General features: G+C 40.2%; 1 protein-coding gene across 4 annotated transcripts in view; it reads left to right on the forward strand.

Annotated features, from left to right (window-relative positions):
- The first annotated feature begins 569 nt into the window (after nt 1–569).
- Nucleotides 570–17,345, forward strand: part of csnk1g1 (casein kinase 1, gamma 1) — a 50,961-nt gene continuing 34,185 nt past the window's right edge. For all 4 annotated transcript variants that reach the window (XM_049597683.1, XM_049597692.1, XM_049597701.1 and 1 more), the window contains exons 1-4: nt 570–749; nt 8,952–9,379; nt 11,365–11,405; nt 14,281–14,350. In XM_049597683.1, coding sequence (XP_049453640.1) covers nt 9,193–9,379; nt 11,365–11,405; nt 14,281–14,350 — 298 coding nt within the window. In that variant the 5' untranslated portion in view covers nt 570–749; nt 8,952–9,192. The remainder of the gene's footprint in view (nt 750–8,951; nt 9,380–11,364; nt 11,406–14,280; nt 14,351–17,345) is intronic.

Consider the following 17,345-nt stretch of genomic DNA (forward strand, 5'->3'; position numbering starts at 1 on the left):
ATTACAACAGGCATTTTTCACAATTATCTGATATTTTACCCATAAAATGATTTAAGACAAGAAGGTAAGTTACTAAGATAATTGGTTAGTTAGAATAGATTTGACAAGAGGCCACACCAGTGAAAAATACACCTTTAAAAAAAGACTTAAATGTTGTGTGGAATCATTAATATCAGTTTTGATGAGAAAATGTCTGTTTGTAATGTCCTTGTAATGTTGCATCACAAAAATGTGTTGTTGTTTCCCTGCACTGTGTCAGAATACCTTTAAATTAGTCACACACAAAATGATTATATGAATTATTCTTCTGCTGTTACTTCATTTGTTAAGGATGCAAACTTAAAAATTTTAAAAAAAAATTCTAAAAATATTTATATGACTTTTTAAATTTTACAGTCAAACAAAAATGCTGAATATGTGCTGGATCCAGCTCCTTGAATATAAATACCTGATGCTTTTCTTTGTCACACATGTTGATAAACTTATTAATTAGCCAGCATCAGTCCTGACCCGGAAGTGTGCGCTGTGAAGCGGGCGGTGCCGTTTTTCTACATCCGGTGTGTTCGAACCTTTCACGAGCAGCGAAGAATGGATAGAGCCGCTAACGACACTCCGCTGTTAGCGTGAAACATCAGTCACAAACAAGTCACACTGAAAACCTTTCTATCAAGCTCCGGGTTACTCGTGTACATCTTGTCGTGGCAGACACACACGCCGTGTCCTGATCGTGTGGATTTATCACAGCGAAGGTGAGCCTGTTGTGTTTGTGTGCGATGAGCTAGCAAAGCATTATTTGATAGTAAGCTTTTTGGTTGTTAGCTAATATTTTCGTTGCTAACTGAGCTAATTTCCTTGTTGCGCTCGGTCCAGCTGTCACCTAGCCATCAGTAGGTGTTAGCTAAGGCGTTAACACCAAGCACTGAGCCTGGTTGTTGTATTTGGTGCCTCTTAACCAAACAAATATTACGATGAATATGGAAATGTGTGCGTGGTTATTTTTGGGAGAGTATATTTTAAACCAAAGCAGCCACTGTGGCTTAGCAGTGTTTGGCTAACGTTAGCTTTGTGGCTGGTTAGTCAGGTTTTCTGTTGGCAAGCCCGAAAGCTAACTCTGCTAACGGTGAGTTAATCGATGTGACCATCAGTGATGTTAAACTGCCAAAGGCTCGCTTTGTTCGCAAGACGTTGGCGTCCAACTGCCAACTCGCTTCCTTGTTTTGATTCAGCTGGAGGGCCCGCTTTTACAAAGGATCGATCATCTTTATATTAGCCTCAGCTGCCTGTACAAAACACTTCCTCACACACAGTGTTATCACTGCCTCTCAGTGCAAGGTAGCGGATGCAAAGACAGGATGGCACAGAATATAAAATGTATTTAATAACCAAGGCCCCTCCTCAGCCTGGTCACCGTGGGCACAGTTATATTGAATCTAACTGGTGCAGGTTATGTTGATTTTTAGCAGGTGCAGATGTCAGGTTAAATTGTACCTCCTAATGTGCACATTTTCTTTGCTAGTAGCCAACTAAATGTACTTTTTCATTGCTCAGCTGCATAGATTGCTTATTACTGAATCATCCTGTTACACTTTCTCTAGTATAATAACTGGTTGGGGTCATTTTTCACTAAACAACACAGTGATTTTAAGAGAGCAATGCAAACCACTTCTTATTGAGATATATGTTACCAGCTGGACTTCTGCCCAAACTACGGCTATGTGGATCCACAATATATTGTCGTTGGCATCCTTTAATAGAGTTCCTGTGAAGGCTGGTGTAAAATATTGTCTGTGTTGCATTTACTCAAAATGTCACTATGAAGTGGAGCCTGACTATGTGCAACAAACTCACTGTGTGCAGGCCTCAAACTGGGAAAATCCCCAGTTGTTTTCATTGCAGATCTTGCAGGTAATTATTTACCTGAGAAACATGGTCAGTGGCTCATCCTTCAGCATACATGCAGTTAATTACTACACGATGTGGACTTCCTCATTAAATGTTAAATAAACAATGCGTTGACTTGACAAAATGAGTATATTTCTGCTTATCATGCAATATGTGCAAGATTTGCAGATCACACTCGAGATGGAAAAATGAGCTCATTATCATAGATGTGGGTGCAGAGTCATGAATGTATACATGTGTGAAGGGAAACTATATCCCTACCTATTATTTTATGTATCTGTTTATTGGTATCTGGCATTTTGGACCTAGAAAAAGTGCTTTACAAATAAAAATAACTATTATTATAGCAGATAATCTAAATTCCCACCAGTTATAGTTCATAAGAGCTGGCGGTAAGGAGAGAGAGGCAGCTGTTAGCTGGCACTGCCACAGTAGGAGTCCGCACTATTGGCAGGCCCCCCTCTCAGGCTGATCTTTCCACTGAAGGTTAATCACTCCACTCAGAGCCTTTATGTTTCTGTAAAAATGAAAAGATGTCAACAGATTAGTCATTTTTAATAGATGCTAATCAGCTCCAAGTGCCACTGTTTCTTGAGATATTTTGGCAAATGTGTGAACTGTAATCAAGGCTTGTTGAAGTCTAATATATATTTTCAGTGCCACCTTGGCGTGTTGCTGAAAGAACATATACCAGTGAATGACTCTGGATTTAAAAACTAGCTATTAACCAATTACGCAGACTTTCCTGAAGTCTTGAAATGTTTAGTTTTTGATTAACGGCGTTATCAGAGAAAAACCTTTTGCCACTTTTTGTCAGTCAGCCTTGCTGCTTTGGCTCTGTGCCAGTGACTAGACCATAAACACTTGTGTTGATGTGTGTGTTTTGATACTTTCTCCACATTTCACTGGGTATTATAACAGCATTGTGAAAATAATACTGCCATAATACGGTGTTTATATATTATATATTTCTACTAACACCAAATTCCTGCATCATCAGTTCCAGTGAGACTAGAATATAGAAACAGTCTGGTGCATGCTTCCAGCTGAAACAATATTAGTGTATAGGTGATGTGACACAAATGTTAGATCTGTAAGCTGTAGTCACAACAACTCAGAATTGAGAGCATTGTCCGTAATATGACACGTTTCTTGGTCATGCAGAATGAGCTTAAGTCAAAGGTGTGAACAGAATGACATCAGTCAAGTTATGACTGTAATTTTTCAGGAAGCAAATGAGTGTCAATCTAATGTTTTAATTATAAGAATGTAAAATTTTATCTACTTTTTGCATTTAATGTTAAATAGGGAAATGAATCAGTGCACATAATGATGGTACTACTCCTTGAGCACTCATACAGGCCAAGCCAGAGTCAAATGAAACGCCTTTATGCAAATGAGCACTATATCAAACATCAGGCTGCCTGCGCTATCATAAATCTATACCGCCATCAAACACTCAGCCACATTTACTTATCTACTCTACTCCAGCACAAACCCAGCTACAGTTTCCACTTTGAAACTATGACATTCAAAATACACAACTGAACGCTGCCTCAGCATTTCTCCAACGTTGCATCGGCCTAAATTTTGCACTTTCCCTGACCTGGAGAAGCAGGGATGGGGAATCAAGTATCAGATCTCACCGAAGGTTGTTTCTGTCCATTCTCAAACCCCCTTGGCTATCGGTCTGATGACGATAAGGGCACAACAGCCAATATTTTGGAACAGGCCAAGGCTTGCTCTTCGTGCACAGGTCATTTAAAAAAAAAAAAAAAAAAGTCAACTAAAAAAAGCTAATGTCAAGCTGAATTGTGGTCAGACGATAATTGATGGGTTCCAAGATTGCATTTCTACCAACGCGTTCTTCCTCTTTTGCTCCCCACACTGACTGTTTACTAGCCACTCAAACGTGATTGGTCAATACTGGTGGGACTACAAACAGACCACTAATGTAAACCAGAACGCCTCTGATACCAAAATCTTGTTCCGCTGCCTTCGGATTCAGCATACATGGGCAGATATCTGTTAATAGAGATTAGTTTATGTCTGATTCCGAGTACTCATGCAGCTCTGACAATATCACTTCCTTTTATTAGTGACTGCATGTTGTCTACATCAAGGCATTTTAATATGAGAACCTGACCTTAAGAGGACAGTGTTTTTTCAATGTATGAACACATTTTACCAAACTGGAAGAAGGCAAAATGCTTTATTTACAGAACAAATTTTAGGCCTGGAAGTAATCAGTTTATATATTTGTTTGCAGTGCATGATATTTTTGATTGCTGACAGAATAACAAATCAGAAAGAAAGGGGTTAATGAGATAAATCTGCAGTGGGATAAATCCCTTCGTGTCTCCTCCTTCTGAGAAACCAAATTACTCTTATAGGATGCCAAAAGGTGTGTATCCTCAAACATATCCTCATTTATCAGGAGACATGGCGCCTCCGCAGGGATAAAGGCCGGGGATTCCCCACATCACATCAAAACTGAATAAGCCATTTGTGGAAACCACAGACCATTTTTTTTTTAGCAGTCCAGCGGATTGCTTGAATTTGTTATCCGCTTTATTAATTAGGTGGTCTACTGATGTGAATTTACACAGGATGCAGAACTCCTTTGTAATATATTAAATTGCAGTTTTTTGCAGTTGCGCTATGATATTTAGTTTGTAAATCCCTGAAACACACATGAGGTGAATAAAATTACAGGGGCACCTTATTATACTATAATATTGCCATTGAGTATCTGCTTAAATTGCTGCAGAGTTGCACCGTTTCATCTTAAATTCAACATTTATAATGGCATTACATTTTGCTGCTGGAGATGTTACACTGTCTGTCTCCCTTTCCCCACGTAAGCTAAATGAAACAAGATTTTTTTGTGACTCTTTTAATCTAAAGATGAAAACAGGGGTTGCAAGACCTTTATGATTTGCTTTAGTCAAGTTTTTTTCAATAGATTAATATATATTTAACAATGAGCACGTCACAACACATTAAATGTAGCCGATGTATCAACAACCAAAGAAAATGATACACACTAGGTAAATAATACTTAGGGGATCGTTTACAGCACATAGTGTGATACGCCTTTGTAATTAAAGGTTGAAGATGTTTTGCTGGAACCCTTCATGAAGCGTAGTTTTGCTGCCTTGTTTGAATTGAGTCCTTCCACCAGTTTAATGTTCATTTTCCCATCCTAATCCTCCAGTTAGGCATGTCTGAACATGTCTGAAATACAATGTGGCTGTGGAGTTGCATTGCAGATGCATAAAACAGGCAAAGAAACTGTACATACGGAATCGGTTTTGGGATATTGTTATAACGTGATAATCCCATACTCTGAATTTAGCATGAAAACACCTTTGAAATAAAACTTGCTTATAATTTGCTCCAAACAAACTGGTCTTAAACTCGGAGAACTTGTGTGTTGCATTATCATCTTAAACAATGCACTCAAAATAAAACAAAATAAATGTGGAAATGAACAGAATTTTGAAACATTTGATCGGCTTTAATTAACACCCAGAAGCACATGAGTGGACATGACCAATGACCAGCAGTGTGACAGTTCAGTGTCTCCTGACCAGTTATCAATCATGCCTCTCTTCCTGAAAACAAATGCCCACACTGCATTATAGTCACACGTTACAGTCTTATTGAATCACCAGTGTTGCCTTATTTTTGTAGTAACAACTTTGAATAAACTGGGAGTTCAAAGCTGTGTTCAGCTGTATCACAAGGTCAGGTATAATTCAGTATTTTAGCAGTGATATGCAATGTGGCGTTGCAGTCTGGGCTCTTTGGTAACAACAGCGCCTGGGGAATAATTAGTGAGTGTGTGTTTATTATTCTGCATCCACCACGGAGTTTGTGTGTGTGTGTGAAGATGGTCTTTGATCAGGAGATACACCTAGCCGAGCTAATCTAAACACTGGTGCGCACCGGATCAGAGTGGCCTACAAATGATTATTTGCACAATGGAAACGGTTACACAGCTCACTATTTGTCATTGCCGCAAACCTGTTTTATAGCCGTGTTGTTCTGTTCCTGGTTTTATGTAATAGCAACAGTGCACAGTTGCCCTTGAGAGCAAACTAGCTGTCTTTGATGCTGAGATCTGTGCAGGCACTGCAGGCAATACTGAGCATGAGTCATCCGGAAGCCCACACACAAATACTTTTCAGCAGCAGCCTTTTCCATGCTCAGGAATTACAGCATTGTCATGAAAACATTAGTAGCTGTTGTTTTTATTGAAAGGATAAAAAGTCATTTTAAATGGGAAATGGTTCTTTTTAAATGTGTTTTTTTGGGTGAAGTAATGAGTGGTGATCTTCTGATTTACAGGCAACATTTTGTCTGCAGCTCGCTTCAGTGCACTAACTTGCTGAAGATGAATAACAGAATAGGAAGTCCCCATTCCCAAAGAGGCCTGGAGCTGATAAACATCATATGCTTTATTTCTTAATGACTGCTGAATCATACACCGAACTGCCTTACGTTTTACAATCACATAATTTAATATCCGCATTGCCTGTGGTAGAAAGGGGGTAGGTTGATCCCAAAATCATTTTTCTGAGCACTTGACGAAATCCGACCGGTGTCCATCAAGTTAAGCTACGGTGTCCTTGCGAGCAGACATAGCTTTATATAATTGTTTACATAATATTCCCCGCTGACATTGTCTGCCAGGCTATAGCTGTGGGTGGTGGAGAGTCTTAGATGCCTTCATGATCACAGACTATGACTTCAGGTTTGTGTTGAACGCTCAGAGTGTTTACTGGTGTTTTCTGTGACCACTGTGACTTGATGACTATTGCTTTAGCTCAGCAGCGCTGTTACAGTAAGCCAGCCCTGTCCTCGTTTAGCACCGTCTGCTTGTAAACAGTGAGTGTTCACATGATTCATGACCTTCAAAAATGAGCTAAACTCGCAATGTTACGGTGGAGTTAAATTTAGAAAATAGTTGTAGCTGCTGGAACGGCATTGAAACGCTGTAGAGATTATTGCTGACTGTTTTGTGGTCCTCTTTATTCATCGTGGCAGCCTTTTGTAGGAGTTAAGAAGAGCAAATGGAGCTTTTTCTCAATTATTAAAATTAAATGTCTAGCCGATGTAGCTGTCCCACCATGCCTCACTGTCTGAGCAGTCAGTGCATGACTTGCCCCCTGACTGAACTCTGCTGAGATGTGCAGATTTTTTCCCAGATTTTGCTGCACCTTTTTTCCCATGTAATATTAAGTGTAGTGAAAATTTTAATGACAAAATGTCTTACTCCTGCCAGTGCCCTCAACCAAGACTGTGGATCATTACTGAACGTTTCAAGCCTTATTCAGTTTCACTTTGTGTTTTATTTTACTGTATTGTGTTGTGTGTTTTCACTTCTTGAAGCAAAGGCATGTTGTTCAAGACTTAGAATAGCCAAAATGTCCTCAGTGTGAAACTACTTAAAATTGACATTTGCAGTGGCAGGGTTTTCAATGTGCTGGCTTGTGGAATTGTAATTTAAATGTTATTTTGAGTGTCACCATTTTGTGGTTTGTGTTTTTATACTTGGAAGAGCTCTTATGATATTTGTACGTTTCAGCTTTGTGCTAAAGAAAAAGATCAGCCTGCATCTTGTAATTTGGTTCTTAAGCCCAATTTTTTGTAGGATGTTGACACAACTTCTTAGGCTGCATCCTCATGACTACAATTTCGTTTTTAAAGGTATAACTATTGCTGTGTTTACACCTAGTGTTCACAGTACTCCACCGTTTTGGATCCCTTAAAGCAGAGACTTTTGAAGACACTGCTAATCCAGTTTTAGTTTGAAAACTCCAAGGTTGCGTTTTAGTCTAGATGGAAATAAACAGGGACTTTTGAAAATGACAACCATGTTCACTTCCTGATTGGGTCTTATCAGCCACAGTGTGTCAAGCCAAAATATTACAGCTAGGTCAACATACCTTTTGTGATTTTATCCTTCTTGTGTGGGTACTTCTTTCCCAGTGCCATGGTTTCCTTTGGAGATGGATAATGCTCCCGTCCAGGGCTGCTCTCGTATGTCGCTATTTGCTTTGTAACGACTTCCAGTGTGTTTGATGTCACTTTGACCACCTTATACTCATGTGTTACTCTGAGTAGCATTTCCTCCTTGTCGTCGGTCTAAGCAAAGAAATCTCTCGTCTTACTTTTCGCCATCTTCATAGTATTTTCTGTCACTAAGCAACCAACTATCATATCTATTTTTTCACACCTTCCAGAAATTGCACTGGGGTATATGGTGTATATAGGTATATAGTGTCCCCCACCCTAACCCTGCGACTGCAGAGTTTACTAGGTTTTGCGAGCCAAGCTCTCAGCTTTTTGTCATATAAATCAACATTATAAAAATTCACAAAATGAGATGAAGTTGAAATTCTTAGACTTATTTTCCTTATTAAACAGATAGATACAACCATACACCTTCTAAGTTCAAATTTCTTTCTTTTACCAAACTTAGACAAATGTTATGAAATTGCCCATTAAGTCATTATAAAACACACTTAGAAACACAATAAAACTCAGCAGAACCATCTCGTTTAGTCTTATAAGTCATCTAGTTAGTTAGTTCACTGCTCTAACAATCACCTCTGCTGGCTTGGTCAAGATAAACCCTGAATTCATCGAATTAGATGTGAAAACGTGCTGTTCCTGGCCAGCTGTGTACAGTCCTGTAACTCCCCCCCCCCCCACCACCACCACCACTTGAAATGGCGGTGTCAATCTGCTCAGCTGCCTTTTTCACAAGTAGAAACCTCAGACATTCTGGCAGTGCAGAATGTGCACTACATACAGTGAGTTTACGGAGTGCTAGAATTTTGATGGTATTACAAATCATACCGTTGAGATTTCTTAATACCCTGGTATCCCATAATACTAGGGTGCTAAAACACTGTGAACTGAGATTTTGTTTTAAAATGAACATGTAGTAGTGTGGATATAGCCTCAGCCTACATGTTCCATGCACTGCTCTCTGTGGAAACTTAATGTCTTTTGTCTTTGTCATGTGTTTTTTACAGGTCTACCACCTCCTTCCTGTGACAAATGTTGAGGCCAGAGATCAGCCTGTTCAACAACTGTTAGAGGTGACAGGGCGAGGACGGGGAGGAGTGCTAGTTTGCTGTGCCAGGTTGTGTCTCATGAGAGTGACTGTGCCATCCAGGCACTGCCAGTGACTAGGGCTGTGGCTGTGGTGGGCCCGGCCCAGGAGGCCTCTTCGTACATCACTCCAGGCTCCTGCTGACCTGTGCTGCTCACACCATGGATCAACAGAGAGATAAATATGGCGAGCGGCCCGCCAGGAGCACTAAAGTTTCCCAGGGAAGCCGCAGCGGACACTCGTCTCGACCATCTGGCTCCTCCAGCTCATCTGGGGTCCTCATGGTGGGGCCGAACTTTCGAGTGGGCAAGAAGATCGGCTGTGGAAACTTTGGTGAATTAAAACTCGGTAGGTTAAGTCTAAACCTTGTTTTTAATGGAACAGCTGACAGAGTCAAAGTTTAGTTTATAGCAGTTGGTTCTGTGTGTAAATACACTCAGTTGCAGTTTATTAGGTACAAGTAAGCAAAACTAAACTGTCTGAGAGGTGTTATTTAGGCCTGTCTCGATAATTACGTTATTGTTTTACTGTTTGATGTATGAAAATGAGCTCGATCATTTCGTTGACCTTGATATTGCCTGTTGGTTTATACGTGTTTGTTTACGTAAGAACATCACCAATATTTGAGCCAACACGATGCCAGAATAAACAGAACGGTTTTCCCGTCTATTGCTTGGCTGCAGCAATCATCCCTTTGTTTTTTTTTTTCTATCCTTCTCCGCCCTACTCACGTGAGTCTGAGGAAAAATAACACAACACTTAAAAGACGACAACCCCGTAGCTTACCAGTAGCCTGCAGCTGCACTTTTGGACTGGAAGATGCAGTCCTGATAGTTGTCAGCTTGCCAACCCCGACCAAAGAGCCCAAAATTCCATCGTTTGTGGTTTTACCCCTCAGCTACTTCATCCTCCACTTAAGTGACAACCCCAGGGCTGAAAAATGAAGCCAAGGTGAAGGTGCCAAAGAACATTCAAAGAACTGCAGTTCTTTGAGTGGCCATTTGAGGCTGACTCCAGAAGCCAGTCAATTCCCATAGAGCCCCATGTTAAAATTCCTAGTGTTACAGCAGAAATAAACATGTTTAAAGCCTGGTACAAAAACAGTTTTTGTCTCTATAGCTAATTACCCTTTTCATGACCACTCTATGGGGGATGAATTTTCATATAACTAACCCCTTTATATTTTATTGAGGCTTAAAGTTGTGCAAAATTAAGGGAGGGCCACTTTGAGTGACAGGCTGACTGCCGATAGTATCCTTGGCTTTTCAGTCCGCACCCCTCGCTACTCCACAGCGCCAGCCTCTTGTCCCAATATGGTCACTTCTGGCTCCAAAAATTTAAGATAGCAACAGCCGAAATGCAGAATTCGAGGCTTCAAAATGGCAGTCCACAAACCAGTGGGTGACATCACGGTAGCTACGTGCATTATATTTTTATAGTTTGTGCCTCCACAGCGTAAATCCACTAGCAGACTCCTCCCTGGGAGCTGACTGCAGCACGCCGGCTGAATTATGGTGTTAACTGCACTGTTGTGGAGCTTCGCTAAGCTCATGTGTCAGGCATCACTTGTTGTTGTTGTTGTTGTTGTTGGATACATTTTGTATTAAGTCTCAAACTAAGTCATTTTGGGCTGATCCTGTAAAGATGCCATAATTTGATAGACTTTATTGTATGCGTCTTGAATGTGTTAACTACAAAAAGAGATGATTATTTTTTTCATATCCCAATTCCAATGTCTGAATATGCTTAAGAATTGTAAGTTCATTGCTCTTTGTAAGGATGTATTTGCATTATTTTGCTGTCACATTATCATGATGCCAGTGGCATTAAATGGTCTGAATATGACAGTATTGATTCAACGTTATGGTCATTTTGAAGGTTGTCGTTTGTGGTACGGTTGAATTATATTGCATTATGCTGAGGTATTTCTAATATTTTGTCCACCCCATTTATATGAATAAAACATCTCTCTGTATGATGCAATACAACGTTACAGCAGCCTTCAAAATGACCTTGAACTAAACCAAAACCTCTCAAAACGGTTAAATAAAAACTGAACATTATAACTGAATGAAGGTACTTCACTGCAGGACTGTTACATTAGACTGCATTATCTTTGGTTAGGCAACTGAGCGTATAATCAGAGACAAGCTGGGAAAAAAGGAAATACGATTGAATCATTTTCTGTTGCAAAGTTTCCAGGAAATTTGAATGAAAAAAATCTTCAATCAGACACAGTCCCTTACAGAGTTGCTCGTTCCCTGGTGAACCTTTTTTGAAGTCGCAAGTGGTGTACTTTATTTTTAAAAGCCATCTTTCCTGTCTTGTTTCAGGTAAAAATCTCTACACCAACGAGTATGTAGCTATTAAACTGGTAAGTGCACTCTTTCTTTCTCTGCTTGATATCCTCATCTTTGTAAATATAAGAATCTATTTCAAACCGGTATGTACAGTTGCATAGATACATAATGAATCACTGTATTTTAGTGATGCATCTAAAAGGTTACGAAAATTATATGATGTCAGTGCTGTGTTCAGACAGGGAAGCTGTTATTAAGCTTCGATTAGACACAAATTGCATGTCTGTCAAAATTGCATTTGCACTTGATTTCCAGAAATATGACTCGGAGGTTGTGCTCGGGCGGCACAGTGGGGTGGTTGTTGTGCTGGACTGTTCTGGTCTGAAATAGAGATGTGAATGAGGTATAGATGCTTGGCAAAGTGTGTCTTTCCAGTGGCTGCTGGACTGGAAATCCTGACTCCTGACTCATGCTTTTATTATTGCTCACGAGAGAGTAGTAAATACAGTTGCTGTGATAGTATTAAGGTTACTGAACCAAATCGCTTTCAGCTGCTCACACTGCTGTGTGGTGATGTGACACTGATACAACTGAGAAATGGTTCAGTAAAATGTGTTTTGAGTCTTAAAACATCAGTGAAAAGAAAAGAAATTATAGACTTTGGGGACACCATTAGGCACCTTGTATCTTTAGTGCATACGCAGGTCACTTTTATCAGGAAATAATTTTCCAGGTGACTTCATATTGTGCCTTTCACTCGATTATTAAACAGTTTTTAGTATTTTAATTTTATGTTAACCACCCTTAATGGTAGGAATGTAAGAAAATGTTTATACACTTGACTAAAGTAATGTTATTTTTTGTGATAATGAATTGATTCTCAAACATTATCGGTTTTTACTTTGTTTCCCTAAAGAATCCTGCAAGCGCTTTAATTATTTTGCTGATACAGGCAAATGTTCATTCTTTCTCTCAGATTGCACAAAAAGCAGTGTTATGATGTTGGATGTTTTAGGGACTGTAATAAATACAAATACAAATACATATTGCACTGTTCTGATTGCATAAAAAAGTAAACTTATTTTTTGCATATGGTAGAGTGTTCTTAATACTGTGACATTTTTCCTAAATTAGATTTAAATTGCCACCCGTGTATCATGATCGCAACCTTACAAAACGTGATGTTTTAGTCAAGGGTAACTTTGGGGAAACTTTTGCAAATTCTTAAGTTTGAGTTCAGAAGAAGCTTGGACAGAACCTGAAAAGTGGAGACTGATGTTAAGGTTTTCGGATGACTCAGACAATGGAGGAGTCAGCCGTCTGCTCTAACAGAGTTTTCGGAGGAGGACAAAGATGACGGACATGTTTTTAATCCCAGGTGGCAGGGCATAATTTACATGTTTGAGCTTTTGGTAGAAGAAAGACTTCCTGGTGACTTTTGTGCAAAACTGATGGTAGTTGGTAGTTTGGTAGACCCATTAGTATTACATGGTGGGAGGGTTGTCCTGGTACATCTCAGTGTCTGTAAATCAAATTTCATTTGATAGCATGTTTGTATTTGCCCTCAAGTGCAAGATGAGTTATCATCAACAAACATGTTGACCCTTCAGAAGAAAAACGTCAAGTTCTTGAAGGTATACTATGTAGGATTTTATGAAAACAACGCAAAGACTCATACAGAAGTAATACCTCAAAATCATCCTTTAAGAGGTCGAAATCTGGCTCTTGAGCAGTGACTCGTGGCGTCAGACACTGACGAAAAATGCCGTCCTTTAACGTTGGCATGATACATGGCTGGTTGCTGTTTTAATTTATCAGCATTTGGCGGCATCAAGGGGAAACGCGGGGGGACAAGAACGGAAGTTAAGGCCACGAAAGTCCCGAGTAGGGAAGTGCGGGAGGGGTGGTGGATGTGTCAAACAAACACTGACTTTCACCCGGGAGAGCAGCGTTAGTGTCCCATAAGATTCTAAAGTCAAACCCTGTTGTTTTTCTTAAACCTAACCATTTGTTTTTCTTGGGGAACCTTGACCTTGCACATTGTACCTGGACGTGGAAGGTCCATGACCAATCATCAATATGTGATGAGGTCGGAGTGAGAATATGCTGTCTCCAGAGACTAGGGGTATAAATCAGAGGTTTCATCACAATATGATATATCGATTCTTAGGACAGAGATATGATATTTGCTGATATCACAATGTCTGCCACGATACAGTTTTTACCAGAACCAAATTAAGGGCCTGTGCTTGATATCAGTATATATATATCTCCACTTTGTCTTTTTCTTGAATGCTTGCCATTGTCTGCCTGGGGCTCGGCCCTCAGCACTGTTTGAACGTTTAGGAAGGAGGTGAGCTTTGACGGAAATGGTGACACAAACGTGCCATGGGCATTTCAAAATAAAGGTGTATTTAGAAAATGACAATAAATTAATGATTTCACTTTGTATTGATGATATTTGATTGTTGATAATTGAGTCAATATGTATTGATCCAGATCAGTGTATTGTCACACCCCAAGCAGAGACTCTGCCCTCTGCCTGTACTTTCTTATTTTGTCTATATTTACTCTAGTCTGGATATTCTTGGTCACACCACATATGTGAGGTCAGGACGTTACCGTAAATATCACACATCCAGGAAGCTACAAAGATCGCGGGCACAGCTCTGTGAAAATGTAAATATAGCAAGGCAAATTGCAGAGCAGACAAAACTCGTTCCAAAAAAAAAAAAGGCAAATCTGGGGTTAGCTTTCACTGTCATTGGTGATACTGTTCACGAACAGTAACCGAAAATTCCTGCATTGTATACCTTTAAAGAACTGATTTAACATATCAGTAACATTCTGTTTAAGGTGTTTGTTCTTATTCTGTTTTATTCCAGTTTTGTGGTTCTTGTCATTAACTGTCATTAACTGAGTACTGGTTTGGTTGTCTCCGCTGTGCAGGAACCAGTGAAGTCGAGGGCACCACAGTTGCATTTAGAGTACCGGTTCTACAAAACACTGGGAACTACAGGTAAGGTCACACACGTGTCTGCAACTCCTCGCTGTGTTTTTGTTTGACTGCATGACATTGATTTGACTGTTTTGGAAGATCAGATCAGAAGATTGCATCATTTCCACAACAAGCGATTACTCCACTCAGATTACATATTGATATTAAACTGGGTCAGCAACTTATTTTAATCTCCAGGACTTTGTGTATATAAGTGCGCGAATGACTACATGCCTAACAGAGAGCGTGTTGAACAGTGACCTTGCTCGACAGTAGACCTACCGGGGGTGCAATTCAATATGAAAGGTGTTGACATAAAGCTTCTTATACAGCCACAGAACAGATGCAGCAGCTTATAGTTTTTTCTGATCTTCAGAAGAGACTTCCTTGTTGTTATCTGGGCAGAATATGCAGGAAGTGTTGCACACTATATTTGAGGATGTAACTTGTGTTTAGTGCTGTGTGTCTGCAATGTTAGTGGTTTCCTGTCAGCAATAGACTGAACACACATGTGCCCAATGTCCAGGTCTGACTGAGCTAATAATAACTGAAACATCTTCTGTGTTATTCAGCTTTTCACACTGGATCAATGTGAGTCTGTCTGGGTGTAGTCTGGGTGTGAACATGTTTCCCTGTACAGTGAACTAAGTGGCTTTTTAAGCAAAGACTTTTTAAGTAAAGGGAGACTTGGTGGCAATGGAAAGAAGCTGTAATCGCAACACTGACATATAATCACGTTATTAAGTTGACATGACGAACTTGTTAGCATGGCAGTTACAGAGCAACATTGTCACTTGAGAGTCGTGTCTCTGGACACCTGGTGAATGTGCGTCCAATAGTCACCCTTTTTAAAGCTCTCTCCACCAGCTCTTGAGGGATTTATCCAGCACTAAACGCTCCACGATGTTCACCAGCTAGTTGACGATAATGAAGAGAGAGGGGAAAAAACGATTAAGTTTTGGGCTGGAAAACAAACACAAAGAGTTGAAAATGTTGAAAGTGCTTCACAGGGGAGCTGCAGAGTTGGGTGATGATTCTCTGTAGTTCTGTTACTACGAGTGACCCCTTTCACATTACACAGTTATTAGATCCATCTCATTATAGGAAATATTGATTATAGTCGCATTAAGGAATTGTGAGGTTTTACTCTTCAGTGTGACACAGGCTCATACATCGTCATGGTGCAGCGTGTAGAAGAGGAATTCACTTATTTGATTAGCCTTCTGTTATCTTGATAAAACATCTGTGAACGCTGGAGCAAAGCTTCTGTCACTGTGTGAGCCGAGATCATGTGGTCAAAGATCAGCACTAAGATCCTTCACCAGATGGGTTTTAATTGTTTCATATATTTATTTGCATGACACAGAAAGTGCAGATTAGCCAAATATCACTGATGATCATGTGATTTTTTTTTTTTTTTGTGCAGTGCAAGTGTGCATTTAATACTCCGTAACACTTTTCACACTGCACTTAGCCCCAGGCTAACAGAGCTGTTCAGACCAAAGATTTGCGACAAGATAAAACTGTTTCAGAACGTTGCAGAGAAAAGTTGCAGCGGTGTGAACTGGCTGTTGGAGCTCGATTCAAGCTGGCTGATGGTGTCACCTGCATCTCCACTGGTCAAATTGCTGGTGAACGTAAAGCTTGTCACCTGTTTCTACAGCCAAACGGCTTGAAGTCCGCAGGTCAAGTCAAAATGGCCGCAGGCATGCTGCAGCAGACGCTCTGTCCCCGATGAGCCCTCTCTCTGTTTCCATCCTCGCTTGTGCCAGTGGCGATTGATGGGTCGCTGCTGCTACTCGCTGTATGTGTAGCCCCCCCCTCACACACACATTGTCATTGACTAACTAATTAGCACTGCTTACTTATGTTATTGTGGCATATTTATTGTGAACACAGTCCATCTGATGCTCGTTTTGTTGCCGTTTCATCACTCCTACAAATGCAGCTGTAGCCAGCATCTCACTATCACTATCCTCATTCATATTTTAAGAAGCTACAAATTATATTCAGCCACAAAATAAGCCTGAAAAGCTGGATATCAGAACAGAAGTATAGACAGTTGTTGCATAGAGATGATACAACATCTCATATAGTTGCATTGGTGTGAACCGACAGGTTTTTACAATGTTGCAGAACGCCGCAAGAAGTTGCATGTTTCAACTCAGCTCATCGTGAATCTTTGGTCTGACCTGAGCTTTAGACTGGGGCAAAGAAAGCTTTCACACTGGCAAAATCCTGGCACATTCCAAAGTGGGCTAAGCCAAACTGTAGCGTAGTGCTTACTGGCCCTGCTCCAGAGCCAGGTTAGCCTTGAGTTTATGCAGTTATCCCCTGAAAATTAACTAAACATGGGGCAAAAAGTTGCTGGCGTCAAACGGAGCTAATGGAATTTGCATCATGTTTTTGTTGTCCAATCACGTGATTGCTTTGTCACGTCATCAGTACGCTCATGCTTTAACTATTGTAACTACTACTAACTAAAACCGGAGATACCTAGCAAGCTAGCTAACTTAAAATTAGGAGATTAGGCCCATTAGGCAAATCACCTCTCTTTGCCACTGCTGGAAAAGATAAAACAATAGACATCTTCTTTTCAGTCTTTCCTCTGCTGCTCTCTTTTTTGATGTGTCAGCACCACTCTCACATAAAGCCTGGCTAAAGGTGGCGTATTAACGTTGCTTCTTGCTGTTGAACAATAGTGGCGTCACTCCAGAGTGTAAACATTAGTCATATGATTTACAAACTGATTTAACCCGGGGCTTGTGAAAGTGCAGTGTGAAATGTATAGCTCGGGGCTTAGGTTACCCGTGGGTTAACTTAGTGTGGTTGTGAAAAGAGGATAAGAATATGCAGTGTGAAATTCCCTCTTTGTAAATCTGGTGTTGTCTGCAATCAGTCCGAATACCCAAATGATTCCAGCTGCCTATATGTCTATAATGTTGGTTTTCCAGATACCTTACCCAACAGTATATCCTGCAAACCAGAACATGTTTATTTTTGTTCCAGTCCTTAT

The sequence above is a fragment of the Epinephelus fuscoguttatus genome, linkage group LG2, assembly GCF_011397635.1.
Source record: "Epinephelus fuscoguttatus linkage group LG2, E.fuscoguttatus.final_Chr_v1".
NCBI classification, from domain to species: Eukaryota; Metazoa; Chordata; class Actinopteri; order Perciformes; family Serranidae; genus Epinephelus; species Epinephelus fuscoguttatus.